The 13,166-nt window shown below is 44.8% G+C and overlaps 1 protein-coding gene across 4 annotated transcripts in view; it reads right to left on the bottom strand.

Moving 5' to 3' along the window:
- LOC140385371 (lethal(3)malignant brain tumor-like protein 4) overlaps positions 1 to 13,166 on the bottom strand; it is a 555,015-nt gene that overhangs the window by 351,379 nt on the left and 190,470 nt on the right. For all 4 annotated transcript variants that reach the window (XR_011933346.1, XM_072467457.1, XM_072467455.1 and 1 more), the window contains one exon: positions 6,000 to 6,151. Coding sequence is in view for 3 of the 4 variants with exons in the window: in XM_072467457.1 (XP_072323558.1) it covers positions 6,000 to 6,151 (152 nt within the window). In the remaining variant the exon portion in view is untranslated. The remainder of the gene's footprint in view (positions 1 to 5,999; positions 6,152 to 13,166) is intronic.

Below are 13,166 nucleotides of genomic sequence, written 5' to 3'. Positions count from 1 at the left end.
TTACACGTGATTTCTAGAATTTACAATGCAGGAGGCCATTTGGCCCATCGAGTCTGCACCGGCTCTTGGAAAGAGCACCCCATTTAAGCCCACACTTACAACCTATCCCCGTAATCCAGTAACCCCACCTAACCTTTTTTTTTTAAGACACAAAGGGCAATTTAGCATGGCAAATCCACCTAACCTGCACATCTTTGGACTCTTTGGCTCATCTTTGGATGATGAGGTTTCACTGAAACATCTGCCTCAATTTTAACTTAGGACAATCTGGGTTCCTACTCCACATGGACTACAGTGGTTCAAGAAGGCAGGTGACCACCACGTTCTCAACAGCAATAGGGACAAGCAATAATCAATAATCTTTATTATTGTCACAAGTAGGCTCACATTAACACTGCAATGAAGTATGCTGCTCTAGCCAGCAAAGCCCACATCCATAGAATGAATTCAAAAATAATTTGAGACAAGTGGGTAGGCTTGATGGGTGTCCCCAATGGACTCTCTGGCTGGAAACCTGAATCATTTTATCCCCCAGAATTATTTAAATATTTCTGCATTGACTCCTGCCTAAAGATGGCAGGAGTGATATTTGGGTTCATGGGTTGGAGGCTGCCTCAGGCATAAGCTTTGAGCATATGCAACACAAAGCCTTAAGATTGAGGGCTGGAATTTAACCCCACACCTGGGGAAGATTGGCAAGCAGTGAAAGCATTAAAATGGTTGGCATGGTGACAGTGCTGTATCCATCACCTATGTGCATACGCTGGAACTTTATCCTCAGGATAAACTTCCACTCACCTGTGGGCCATTAAAGGCCCTTAAGTGGCCAATTAATTATGAACTCTTTGGTAATGGTATATTGATTGCATTATTAAGGTTGAGGATATAGATTAAGTACTTTGAGTGCATATAAAAAGAGATTTCCTTCCATGCCCTTTGGCCCTGTGGGGTCTGGGCTGCATCAACACTCCCAGGAATGATGGGTGCAATTCTCCCATCGGGAGACTAAGTCCCGATGCCGGAGTGAAAACCGGAGTGTTTCACTCTGGCGTCGGAGGCCGTTCTCAGCCCCCTATTCTCCCGCCCCCGGGGGGCTAGGAGTGGTGCCGTGTCATTTATGCGCGCCGGGCCTTGGCGCCGCGTAAAAGCGGCGCCGCATAAATGACGCGACCGCCGCCGCTTAAATGACGTCACACGCACATGCGTGGGCTGTCCGGCGCCAACCCGCGCATGCGCGGTTGCCGTCCTCCCTGCGGTCGCCCCGCAAGAAGATGTCGGATGGATCTTGTGGGGCAGCGGAGGTCCTCCTTCAGAGAGGCCGGCCCGCCAATCGGTGGGCACCGATCACGGGCCAGACCCCTTTTGAGCCCCCCCCCCCGGTGCAGGAAGCCCCCTCGCCCCCCCCACAGACCGCCCCCCCAGCGTCCCCACGCTGTTCCCGCCGGCAGCGACCAGGTGTGGATGGTGCCAGCGGGAACCTGTCATGTTGGGCGGGCCGGAGAATCGCCGCTCGCCCATTACCAACAGCAAGCGGCGATTCTCCCAGCGGCCAGCCGTGATTCGCACTGCGCCGGTTTGGGGGGGTGGGAGAATCACGTGCAGGAGTCGGGGCGGCGTGGCGGGACTCGAGCGGCGCCCGGGCGATTCTCTCGCCCGGCGTGCGGGGGGGGGAATTCCGCCCGATATTTTGATTTAATTAAGGGTGACATTCACCCAAAAAATGACTTGTGTTATTTTGGGCGGGTTTTGCAGGGTGATTCCTGCCGAGTATTTGGGCGTGATCCAGAAGAGTCATTTATTTGGAGCTTGGGGAGATTCTCACTGAAAAACCCCACACTTACAATATTTTTCTGCAGTGGGGAACTAAAGACACCAGCAAGACCAGCTCCTCAAAGGGACTCTATTTTTAAAGGGTGCCCAGAACGCAGTTAGTTTTTAAAAAAATTACTTTTATTTCAAATTGTCAACATTTTTACAATTTACAACAAACACAAAACCCACCCAACACATTAAGCCCCCCACCACCCCTCCCTCAGCTGTCAATGGTAACCAACTCCCCAAATTGCAAAATAAATAAACTATTGTAGAATCCGTCACTCACTCCCCTCACCTTAGAGAAAATTTCACTTTCTCCAGAGCCAAAACCTCCAGGTCACCCCGCCACGCCGAGGCTCAGGGTGGAGAAGCTGAGGCATTCACCCTCCACAGCACCTCACACCACAATCCCTCCTCCAGTGCCATTCCCAGCTCCTCCATCCACTTCATCTTAATCCTCCTCCAAAATCCTCCCGTTAATCGGCAAGATGGCCCCCCTCTCCAACCCCCCCCCCCCTCCAACACCCACCGGGCATGCCTAATACCTCCCTGGGGCCATCAGGAGCAGTGCTCTTGCCAGTGCCCGTGGTCCCGCCTCCATCCTCACCCACGAAGCCCCTACTTCCCTATTCTATCCCTGAACCTTCTCTGCATTTGCCGCCCAGTAATAATACATCAAATTCAGGAGGCCTAACCCCCGCGCCTGCTGTCCCCCATGCACTATTAACTTCCTTATCCTGGCCACCTTCCCCGCCCAGACAAACGAAGGAATCAGCCTATCCACCCCCTTCAAAAACACCTTAGGCAAAAAGGTCAACAGGCACTGAAGCAAAAACAAGAACCGTGGCAAAATCTTCGTCTTTACTGCCTGTACCCGACCCGCCGTTGATAGAGGAAGATGATCACAACTCGGCAAATCAGTCTTCACCCTCCTACCAAGCTAGAGAAATTGAAGACCTGCCCAATCCCAGACCACCTGCAACCCCAAATACCTAAAGTGGGATGCTGCCAAACGGAATGGTAAGCCCCCAGCTCCCACCCCTAAAGAGGAAACCACAAAGTATTCACTTTTCTCCAAATTCAGCTTATATCCAGATAATGGCCCAAATCTCTGAAGCAAGCCCATTGTGTCCCCCTCCGAAGCGCCTGGCTCTGAAATATATAACAAATCATCCGCATACAAGGGCACCCTTTGCTCCACCCCCTCGCCTCACTATCACCTTCCACAACCCCAAACACCTCAGCGCAATGGCCAAAGGCTCTGTAGCCAATACAAACAGAATGGGGAACATTCCTGTCTCAATTCCCGTTGCAATGCAAATTACCCTGAATTCATATTATTTGTGTGCACTCGCCATCGTCTCCTTGTACAACAGCTGTACCCACGCTGCAAACTTTGGCCCAATCCCAAATTTCTCCTACACCACCATCAAATAACTCCACTCCAACCAATCAAATGCCTTCTCAGCACCTAACACCACGACCACCTCCAAATCTCCTTCCTCTGCCGGAGAAAGCATCATATTCGGCACTGCCAGGCATTAACCAACTCTGTCCACGACCACCTGGGTCCTCCAACGGCTTCTGAGCACCCCCAACGTGGCCATCATGTATGATGCCCGTTTCTGGAGATCAGTCCTGATTTGCCCCGATGGCAGGCCTCGCTGATGGGGCTGGCATGAAACCCGTTGTTGGCCTCTCCCGTTATTCACCCAACGTAACAGGATCAGGGCCGGTGCAGCGCAGTGGGAAAATCGCACCATAAGCGAACTTTTGATGTTTTGTTTTAGTTACAGTGTACCACTGGGTGTGTCACCCCTGTCATTTCTGTTTAATTTATTGATGGTTTTTCTTAAAACAGTACAAATATGGGACTGTCACTCCATTCCCTACATATCATTAATTTACTTTATTGATATTATTTTCACTTTTGAAAGATAATTAGGGGATATGCTCCATCAGGGACTATGACGTGCTTTAAATAGTTTATTTTAGTGTTAACAGGTTGTACTTAAAGGAGCGTACAAAGAGAGATTTGGCCTTCCACGACTGATAGCTATCACAGGGGATGAAGTGCATCAGCAGCCCTGGAACATTGTTCTAATTAGCTAATTTAGTTAATTGATTAATTTGTTTATTTTGCACTGGGAGATGGTGACAGTGTGATAATATCACTGGGCTGTTAATCCACAGACCCAGGCTAGTGCTCTGGAGACAGGTCCAGATCGCACTCCAGCAGCTGGTGGAATTTGATTTCATTTTTTGCCTTTTTTTTTGGTATACTCAAAAAAGAGACACCTCTTTCGGATCAGACATTAAATGGTGGTGGCGTTTTTTCAAATATTTTTATAAGTCTTCATTTATTTTATAAAACACAAAATCCATACAAACGAAATACCCTTTACAAACCCTTTCCCTTGAAGAGAACACCCCCCCGCACTCTAGACACGAACACCCCCACCCCCGACCCACTGACGGTGAGACAAAAGACAACGGTCGCCACCTCCGGCTGACCCAGGGCCAGGGTACACCCAAGACAACCACCACCCCCTTCCCTAGGACGAGACACTTACAAGCCATTAATCCCAGTCAGATTCCCCCCATAACCCTGAAAAAAGCTTTCCAGGAAAACAACTCCTGGCCAATATTTATATTGCTGCTTTAAAAGGGTTGATTATTTCTTCATTGCCCATTGATTCTTTCAAAACAGTGTAGAGAGAGACTTCTCGGACACTGAAAGTTAGTTAGGAAGTACGTGTGCATATATAATTCTGAATTCTTTAAGTAAATCTAGTATTAATTTAAAGATTGGCAATTGGTTTCCTACTTCACATCTGACTTCAAAACGGCAGCCCTTTTGCAGTCTGATTGGGGCAGGGATTACCTCCTGTTTGAACATCTGTCCCTCCTGTGCTCTACCGGCCAACCTTTCAACTAATTTTAGTAGGATTTCCTCTCACTTTATGCTCATAAATCTTTTTGGACTGTGGGAGGAAACCGGAGCACCCACTCATAAATCTTTTTAAACACCTGTTCTAAAACTCACTTTATTCCCTTGCCATTAATGTCCTCCCTTAATTTCTTTTGAGTTGCCATCCTTCACGGTTTTGCTTACATTTAGGCTGATTATATTTCTTGTAGATCCCTTCCCCCCCATCTTACTCATTTAAAGCTTTTGCCACCTTCCTGTTTACCCTTCCCACTTGTCCATGGGCCCCGTCCCACTTCTGATGGAGCTGCATCGGTACAGCTCCTTCTTGCCCCAAAACTGGTGCCAGTATACCATGAAAAGAAACTCTTAATTCCAACACCAGCCCTTTAGCCACTTGTTAATTCTCCTGATCTATTTGCTCCTATGCCAATTTGCTTGTAACTCGAGCAATACTCCAGAGATTATTGTCCAGAAAGACTGATATTTTAATTCAATGTTTAACTCCTATTTTTTCAGGAGGACCTCCTCCCTGTTCTTACATATTTGTTCGAACATGCACCATAACATTTAGATTTATCCCATCTCTTAAGTTCATTTCCAGCCACCATGAGATATCCCTTAGCCTGCCACCAGGTAGGCAGCACGCCGTCTTTGGGATTTTCATTCTTGGCTGCAGAGGATGCTATCTATTCCTCTAATAATAAACTCACCTAATCCTACCACATTTCTATTCTGTTCTTCCCCAACCTTAAACAACTTTTTCAACTGCAGTGCCTTGGTCTACATTGCAAGGCTAACCAGTTCGAGCTTTTTGTAAACTGGTTCTCATTTCTTTGATCTGACTGTCATCCCTACCACTCAGATTTTGTCACTGCCTCTGTGAACAGCAGCAGAATTTTTATCCGAATGTTGCATTAGGTCACTCACTCTTTCCTCTACTCTTCAGGCAATTACCATCTGCTCCAGCCATTCTTTCGCAGTCCATTTGTTTTCTGTGCACTCACCCCCAAATCCCATGTAGCTGAAACACTATAGGCTGCATTTACACACTCTGCATGTCTCTGTCAATTTGAACTGACTGACTCCACAACTTGAGAGTGGAGTCAGAACTGTGACCCTTAATAAGCAGCAGATCGAAGTCCCACCTCACTCGAGTTCCAAGACATCTGGTACACTTTAATATTGTTAGACCAATGTATCAAAAAATCACACGGCAATACAGTATTGAAAATGATTAAAGAGAACTTCTCACCAGTAATCGTATGTATCATCCCAGTTATCAAAATGCACCAAAAAGCGATTGTCTATTATATCTGTCACTGATGCGACACAGATCAGGGAGGGATTCTTTCTGTCAACCGCCTCCAGCTTCATTCCCACTCGAAATCCTGAAGGAGTAACAGTCTATGAGAGACAAGGATATGTATGTTAAAAGTAATTGAAAAGGACAAAATTGGATACACTAAACTGACTACATGCTGTGATGAATGTAGGAATTTCAGATATATTGTATGTGTAATTGGTGCAGTAAGCCTTAAAAGTCAACGTTTGTATGCGAGTGCTTCAGTAATGTTTTAAAAGTTCTGGTTTCAAAGCAAACTTTCGCTACAGATGTACAATTATAAAAGTAAGGGCTAATGGAATTGTGTTTATATAAAGAAGGTTCCCTGGGGAGTAGATAATTAGAGACCCTGGGTGGGATTCACTCACCCCGGGGCCAGGCTGGAGAATCGCTGCGGTCAGCGCGAATTGCGCCATGCCAACGCCATTGGCGCCGGTGCGGTCGGCGCGGCGCCGGCTCTACGGGCCCCCCCCCTGCGATTCTCCGCCCAGGATGGGCCGAACGGCCGTACTGAAAAACCCGAGGCCCGCCGGCGCCGTTCTAACCTGGTCTTACCCGGCAGGACCTCGGTGTGGAAGGGGTCGGGGGCGGCCTGTGGGGGGGGGGGGGCCTTCGCTGGGGCCTGGCCCGCGATTGGAGCCCACCGATCAGCGGGCCGGCCTCTCGGGTTGGGGGCTCCCTTTGTTCCGCGCGGTCACTGTAGTCCTACGCCATGTTGCGTTGGGGCCGGCGCGGAGAAGGGAGACACCGTGCATGCGTGGAAATCGCGCTGGTCACACTGCGCATGCGTGCATTGGCGCCAGTGCCACTGCGCTTGCGCGGACCCCGCGGCGCCCAGTTGACGCCGGGATCGGCAGCTGGAGCGGCGTGGGTCGCTCCAGTCCTGTGCTGGCCCTCTGTAGCGGCCAGAATTGCTGATCCTGAGGCCATGTTGACGCTGTCGGCGTTTCCGACGTCAACACTTAGCCTCAGGATCAGAGAATCCCGCCCCCCGTGTTTAGCTTTAGTAAGATGACATAGTTAATGGGAGGAGCCAGGGGCTGAAGCAGTCAAGTGTTGAGTTTCAGTTCAGTTAAGGATTGGGAAGTAAACAGAGTAGCAGCTGCTCTTAAAACAACTTAGTTAAGAAGATTTTTGGCTGTTAACAGAACAGCAGTTTCTGAAAATGCTGGCAGGTTAAATAGTGGCCTGGCACAGAAACAGCTTGAAGAATCTCTCTCTCGCAAAGCGGTTCATCCAAGACAACTTTTTGCAGCAAGTATTCCTGGATTAACGAACTGTATTTAAACGTGGATTTTGACTCGAGATGGGTTTTGCTTGGGTGGAGTTAAAAGATGGCAATTAGGAGTTAGTGTTTCATTGTCATCATTAAGCATTGGTTAATCAGTAATTGTAAGCTACTTTCTTGTCTGATGTTGAAATTATATTAATCCTTTGTTAGTAATAAAGTCTGTTTTAATTTACCATATCCCTATTTGTGCACGAAATCACTCCTCGAACAAAGTGTCCTTTCCTCATAGTCTTACAAATTAAATAAATTACTGGGGTTTCTGTCTGGTATCCTAGCAACTGTTGGGGTCTGGAATCGTAATAATATCTTGCAATTATAACAATATTTTTTTTTAAAAACATATTTTAACTTGTTTAATTGTGTTTTTGATATTTCAGTTTCTCCTTTAATCTCATATGTATGTCCCAATCATATTTTAATATCTCCAAAAATTTAATAAAATGTGAAGAATAATCAGAAGATTTTACTTCCCAATTTGACGCCTGCAAGAATACTTCAGTATGATTGACTGCTCGATGACATCACTGTTTCTGAATAACAGGAGATCACCTCAACTTGGTGCCAAAATCAAACTAACATAAGGAAAAAGATAATTCACACCATAGAGATTGTTAGATCTTTATGGGCAGCTTTCTTTGAAGTCAGAGGTGAACACAATTGCATCACTGTCGACCATGGTTTGTCTTCTGCCAGTCCTGCTAGCACTTATTCAAGAAATTTGCTATTTACCCAACCATAGCCTCCTCTAATCTAGCAAATACCCTTGGAATGCACATGGACAGCTGTGTCACATTTACAGTCGGGGAAGAGTGTAGCATGCCAGATGTCACGAGAAATATAACAATGATTTAGGGATAATGACTCACCAAATTATTGTAAGCAAAATAACACTAATGAAGAAAATAGACAATTTCCATTGCAGTGTTTTAAAAGGAGTGGATGAGAACATTGTAAATGCCCCAACTATAATCTCCCAAATATCTCTCAATTCAGGAAATGTTGCTTTAGATTAGAAAATTGCATGTCATTTCACGAGTCAAAGATGAGAGAGGGAAACCAGAAATGTTGGACTAATTAGCCTAGCATTAGTTGTTTCATGGGAGTGTCCCTTTAAGAAATGTTTTGTCTTCTCAAATGGCTGCAGTGATGTCATTGTGTGGGTGGAGCTGGGCTGTGGTTCTGTGTTTTACTTTCATTTTGAACTGGGAGCTGGCTCTTGAGTTTTACTTTCGGTTTACACTGTGGGAAGCTGGATTCAGACAAATAAGGTTTCTTTGGTCTCTCTCTCTCTGCATGTTAAAAGGTGTCCAGGTCGCTTGATAATGTAAACGTGATAACTGTTTTCTGGAAAGAATTAAAACCTACTCTTTTGGGTAAAAGGGTTTTCCTGGTTTAGTGGATGTTGTTATCAAATTGAAACAGTTGAAAGGGAAGTTATTAAGGGTCATATATAGTACTGTAGCTGTGTGGGGTATTTATGTTTGTAGTTGATTAAATACTTACTGTGTGTGTTTATAGAAATGTTAACTGAATTTGTAGAATAAACTTTGTTTTTGATTAAAAGTGCTTCAGGCCTATGTTGAATAACACCTGGAAAGTAGGCCCTTGTGCGCCTCGTAACCAAAACTAATAAACAGTTGTAGGTCAGGTGAACTCCATGACATACTTTGGAGATTTCTAAAACCTGGCCCATAACAGTTGTGAGGAAATTACTCTTATTAACTACAGATAATAGGCAGGTTATATAATTGGGAGGCTATGACAAGTCGTGTCCCACAAGGATCTGTGCTGGGGGTTTTAGTTATTCACTGTATTTATTAACAATTCAGTTTCTGGGATCGAGAGCTATAACTTGTAATACCCACCAGGAATTGTAACTTTACATAGTTTAAAAGTTAGGGCAGGTCTTTCAAGAGTGAAATTAGGAAATATTCTACATTCAAAAGGTAGCAGAAGTATGGAACTCTCTTCTGCAAATGACAGTAGATGTCAGATCAAATGTTAATTAATTATTAATAAGGGCGGCACGATAGCACAGTGGTTAGCAGGGTCCCAGGTTCGATTCCCGCTTAGGTCACTGTCTGTGCGGAGTGTGGTCGTTCTCCCCGTGTCTGCGTAGGTTTCCTCTGGGTGCTCTGGTTTCCTCCCACAAGTCCAGAAATACGTGCTTGTTAGGTGAATTGGACTTTCGGAATTCTCCCTCTGTGTACCCAAACGGGCGCTGTAGTGTGTCAACTAGGGGATTTTCACAGTAACTTCATTGCAGTGTTAATGTAAGCCTACTTGTGACAATAATTAAGATTATTATTTTAAATCTGGGACTGAAAGCATTTTCCCAGCCAAAGGTATTAAGGGATATCGGGCAAAAGAGGTCCATAGAATTAGGTCACAGATCAGTCATGACCTCATTGAATGACAAAAGAGACCCAAGGGGCTAAAAGGTCCTGTTCCTTTGTTCCTGTGGGGAAAGTGGTCAGGTTCAAACTAATTTTTAAAATAATTAGTAATAATGTCACAGAATTCAACACACAAAAGTAGTTGACATATGGAATCAATGAAGAATGAAGTGGTCGAGGCAAAACCCTAAAATAATTTAAAAAACAGTTAAATAAGGTGATAAAGGAACTCCGAATGCCTTTCTGGCCAGATGAGCTAAGATGGGTCAAAGATCCTTTCTCATTTGAAGTTATCTTATGGCTATATGCCCCCTGTTGGAAGCATCTAACATTTCTGATAATTTAGTTATACTTTAAGATATCGTCCTTCAGTACTGTGGAAAAAACTACACAGAAAAGATGGTGATATGCCAATCTCATTGCTGATCAAGACTCCCAAATTTATCGCATTAAAAACTCACTCATCACAAACTGCTTAATCTAGGTGTCTTGCAGTGAAGTGCTCATTGGAAAATTGCAAAAAGGTCTCATCATCTTAAGCAGACAAGCCAAGATCGCAACACTCAGTAAAGTAGAAGCAACTGACACGTAGAAGCAGGAGGTAAGTACAGAGAAATGTTTTCCATGAAGTGGGTGACAGCAAAAGTCAAAGGATTCTCTAGCTGCCTCGGAATTTCCTTCGAGTTTTATTATCAAACACTATAAAAATTGCTTAGACTGTTACGTCTTGGTTCGCTCAATATTGTAAGTCAAAGTTCTCAGGCATCCCTCGAGATACCATCTATGCTCTCCAGCATAAACTCATGTTTAGGATAGATGATGAGACACAATGCCTGTTGCTTGAACCCTTTATAAATCAGGTAATTGAAAAACTAATGAATCCTAAAGAGCCAAAACTGCTCCCTTCAGTATTCAAATCCTTGCTGCAATTGTCACTGTGCATGTTTTTAAATTCCTGTTCAGGAAGAGTAGATTTTCAATCCATAATATTTTTTCTCCATCAGTTCACTTTTTTTGTAAAAGCAGGGGAGTGAGATATAGTACATTTTAGACAAGTAGATAAAATATTTGAAATATGCATATTTTAAGAAGTGCTTTAAACTAGTGTATTAAACAAGCTAGTTAATGTGGTGTGAAGATATTCAATAGGTGTTGAGGCCAGAGGAAAACAACTTGATGTATAGAATAACTGTACAAATGGTGTAAAATAAATTGTTTGCCAAACAGGAGGCTAATTCAGTAAAAAGGTGACAAGAGTTTGGCCTGAACAAATATAAAGGAAGAAATTTGGTACTAACAAAAGAGTGAGACTGCAGCTAAACAGGAAGCCAGGCAAACATGAAAATGAGTTCCAGAGTTAATGCTTGTGAGCAGTGCAACAGCTTGGAGAACAGGAATAGTAGTATTGGGAACTAGAGCTGCAATGTATGCAACATGCGTGATCTAGTATATCCTAGAATGGCAAATAATCTAGGAGATGTAAACATGCGTGAAGTCTCAGATGATGTATTGTTTGAGCAGAGAAATGTTGAAAAAAAAGACCCAACTGGTTCGACTGAAATGTTATCAGAAAATGTGTTCCAGGTGGTTGCAACCCACATATAGGGAGGATACGAAAGCAGAGGGGAGGAAGTAGGTCATCCCTCAAAGGCAGTAACATTATAGAGAAACCTTATGGATCTGGACTTTTGCAATCGGTGTCCAGTTTGTGACAATTATGAAAATAAGGCCAGTTTGCACCAGGTAACTGGAGTGTGAGGGATTACCAATGGAAAATAATGTGACACTGTCCAAGAGAATTAGTACACGTAGGAGCTTTCATGATGTGGGGAATAGGCAATCTGATTTGCATCCATGGCTGAGAGTCCAGTGTGCTCATCATGAAATTAGGACTACGGGACATAACCAAAACAAAATAATCTTCTGGAAAGGAAAATAAAATAATCAAAAGTCATAACAAAGTCATGACGAAGAGTCACCCAGACTCGAAACGTTAGCTCCCTTCTCTCTCCACAGATGCTGCCAGACCTGCTGAGATTGTCCAGTATTTTCTGTTTTTGTTTCAGATTCCAATGTCAACAGTAATTTGCTTTTATTTAAAAAATATTTTTTTATTCTCCTTTTTCACATTTTCTCCCAAAATTAAACAATAATCAGCAACGAATGTAATTTCAATCCCCATATCAATAACGATCCCATCCTCCCACAAACCCCCAAACATTAGTCCGCATGTTAACATAAACAAATGACAAAAAGGAATCAGGAATCACCCATAGTCACCATTAACACATACAGTCCCACTCCCCCACCCCCCCCCCCGACCCTCCCAGCCCCCAACCCCCCTAATGTCCGATGTGATCCAATTCTTGAAAGTGCATAATGAATAACGCCCATAATCTAGGAGATGTAAACATGCGTGAAGTCTCAGATCTCTTCCCCTCAGTTCAAATTTGACCTTTTCAAGTGTCAAGAATTCCAGCAGGTCCCCCCGCCACGCCAGGGCACAGGGTGGAGAGGTTGATCTCCACTCTAACAGGATCCACCTTCGGGCGATCAACGATGTGAAGGCTACAACATCTGCCTCCACGCTGTTTCCAACCCCGGCTGGTCCGACACCGCAAATATGGCCTCCCGAGGGCCCGGGCCCAGTTTCGCGAGCACCACTTTAGAGATTACCCTAAACACCTGCTTCCAGTAATCCTCCAGCTTTCGACAGGACCAAAACATATGAATGTGGTTTGCGGGGGCCCCCCTGCAACGTTCACACACATCTTCTACCCCCTCAAAGAGCCGGCTCAAAGAACAAAGAAAAGTGCAGCACAGAAACAGGCCTTTCGGCCCTCCAAGCATGCGCCGACCATGCTGCCCGTCTAAACTAAAATCTTCTGCACTTCCGGGATCCGTATTCCTCTATTCTATTCATGTATGTGTCAAGATGCCTCTTAAAAGTCACTATCGTCCATGCTTCCACCACCTCCTCCGGAAGCGTGTTCCAGGTACCTACTACCCTCTGTGTAAAAAAAACTTGCCTCGTACATCTCCTCTAAACCTTGTCCCTCGCACCTTAAACCTATGCCCCCTAGTAATTGATCCCTCTAGCCTGGGAAAAAGCCTCTGACTATCCACTCTGTCTATGCACCTCATAATTGACCTCTGTAATGTAGACCTCTATCAGGTCACCCCTCAACCTCCGTCATTCCAGTGAGAACAAACCGAGTTTATTCAACCTCTCCTCATAGCTAATGCGTTCGATACCAGGCAACATCCAGGTAAATCTCTTCTGCACCCTCTCTTCAGCCTCTACATCCTTCTGGTAGTGTGGCGACCAGAATTGAACATTATACTCCAAGTGTGCCCTAACTAAGGTCCTATACAGCTGCAACATGACTT

Source organism: Scyliorhinus torazame, chromosome 11 (genome assembly GCF_047496885.1).
Source record: "Scyliorhinus torazame isolate Kashiwa2021f chromosome 11, sScyTor2.1, whole genome shotgun sequence".
In the NCBI taxonomy this organism is placed as follows: Eukaryota; Metazoa; Chordata; class Chondrichthyes; order Carcharhiniformes; family Scyliorhinidae; genus Scyliorhinus; species Scyliorhinus torazame.
This window is presented reverse-complemented; position numbering and strand designations above follow the sequence as displayed.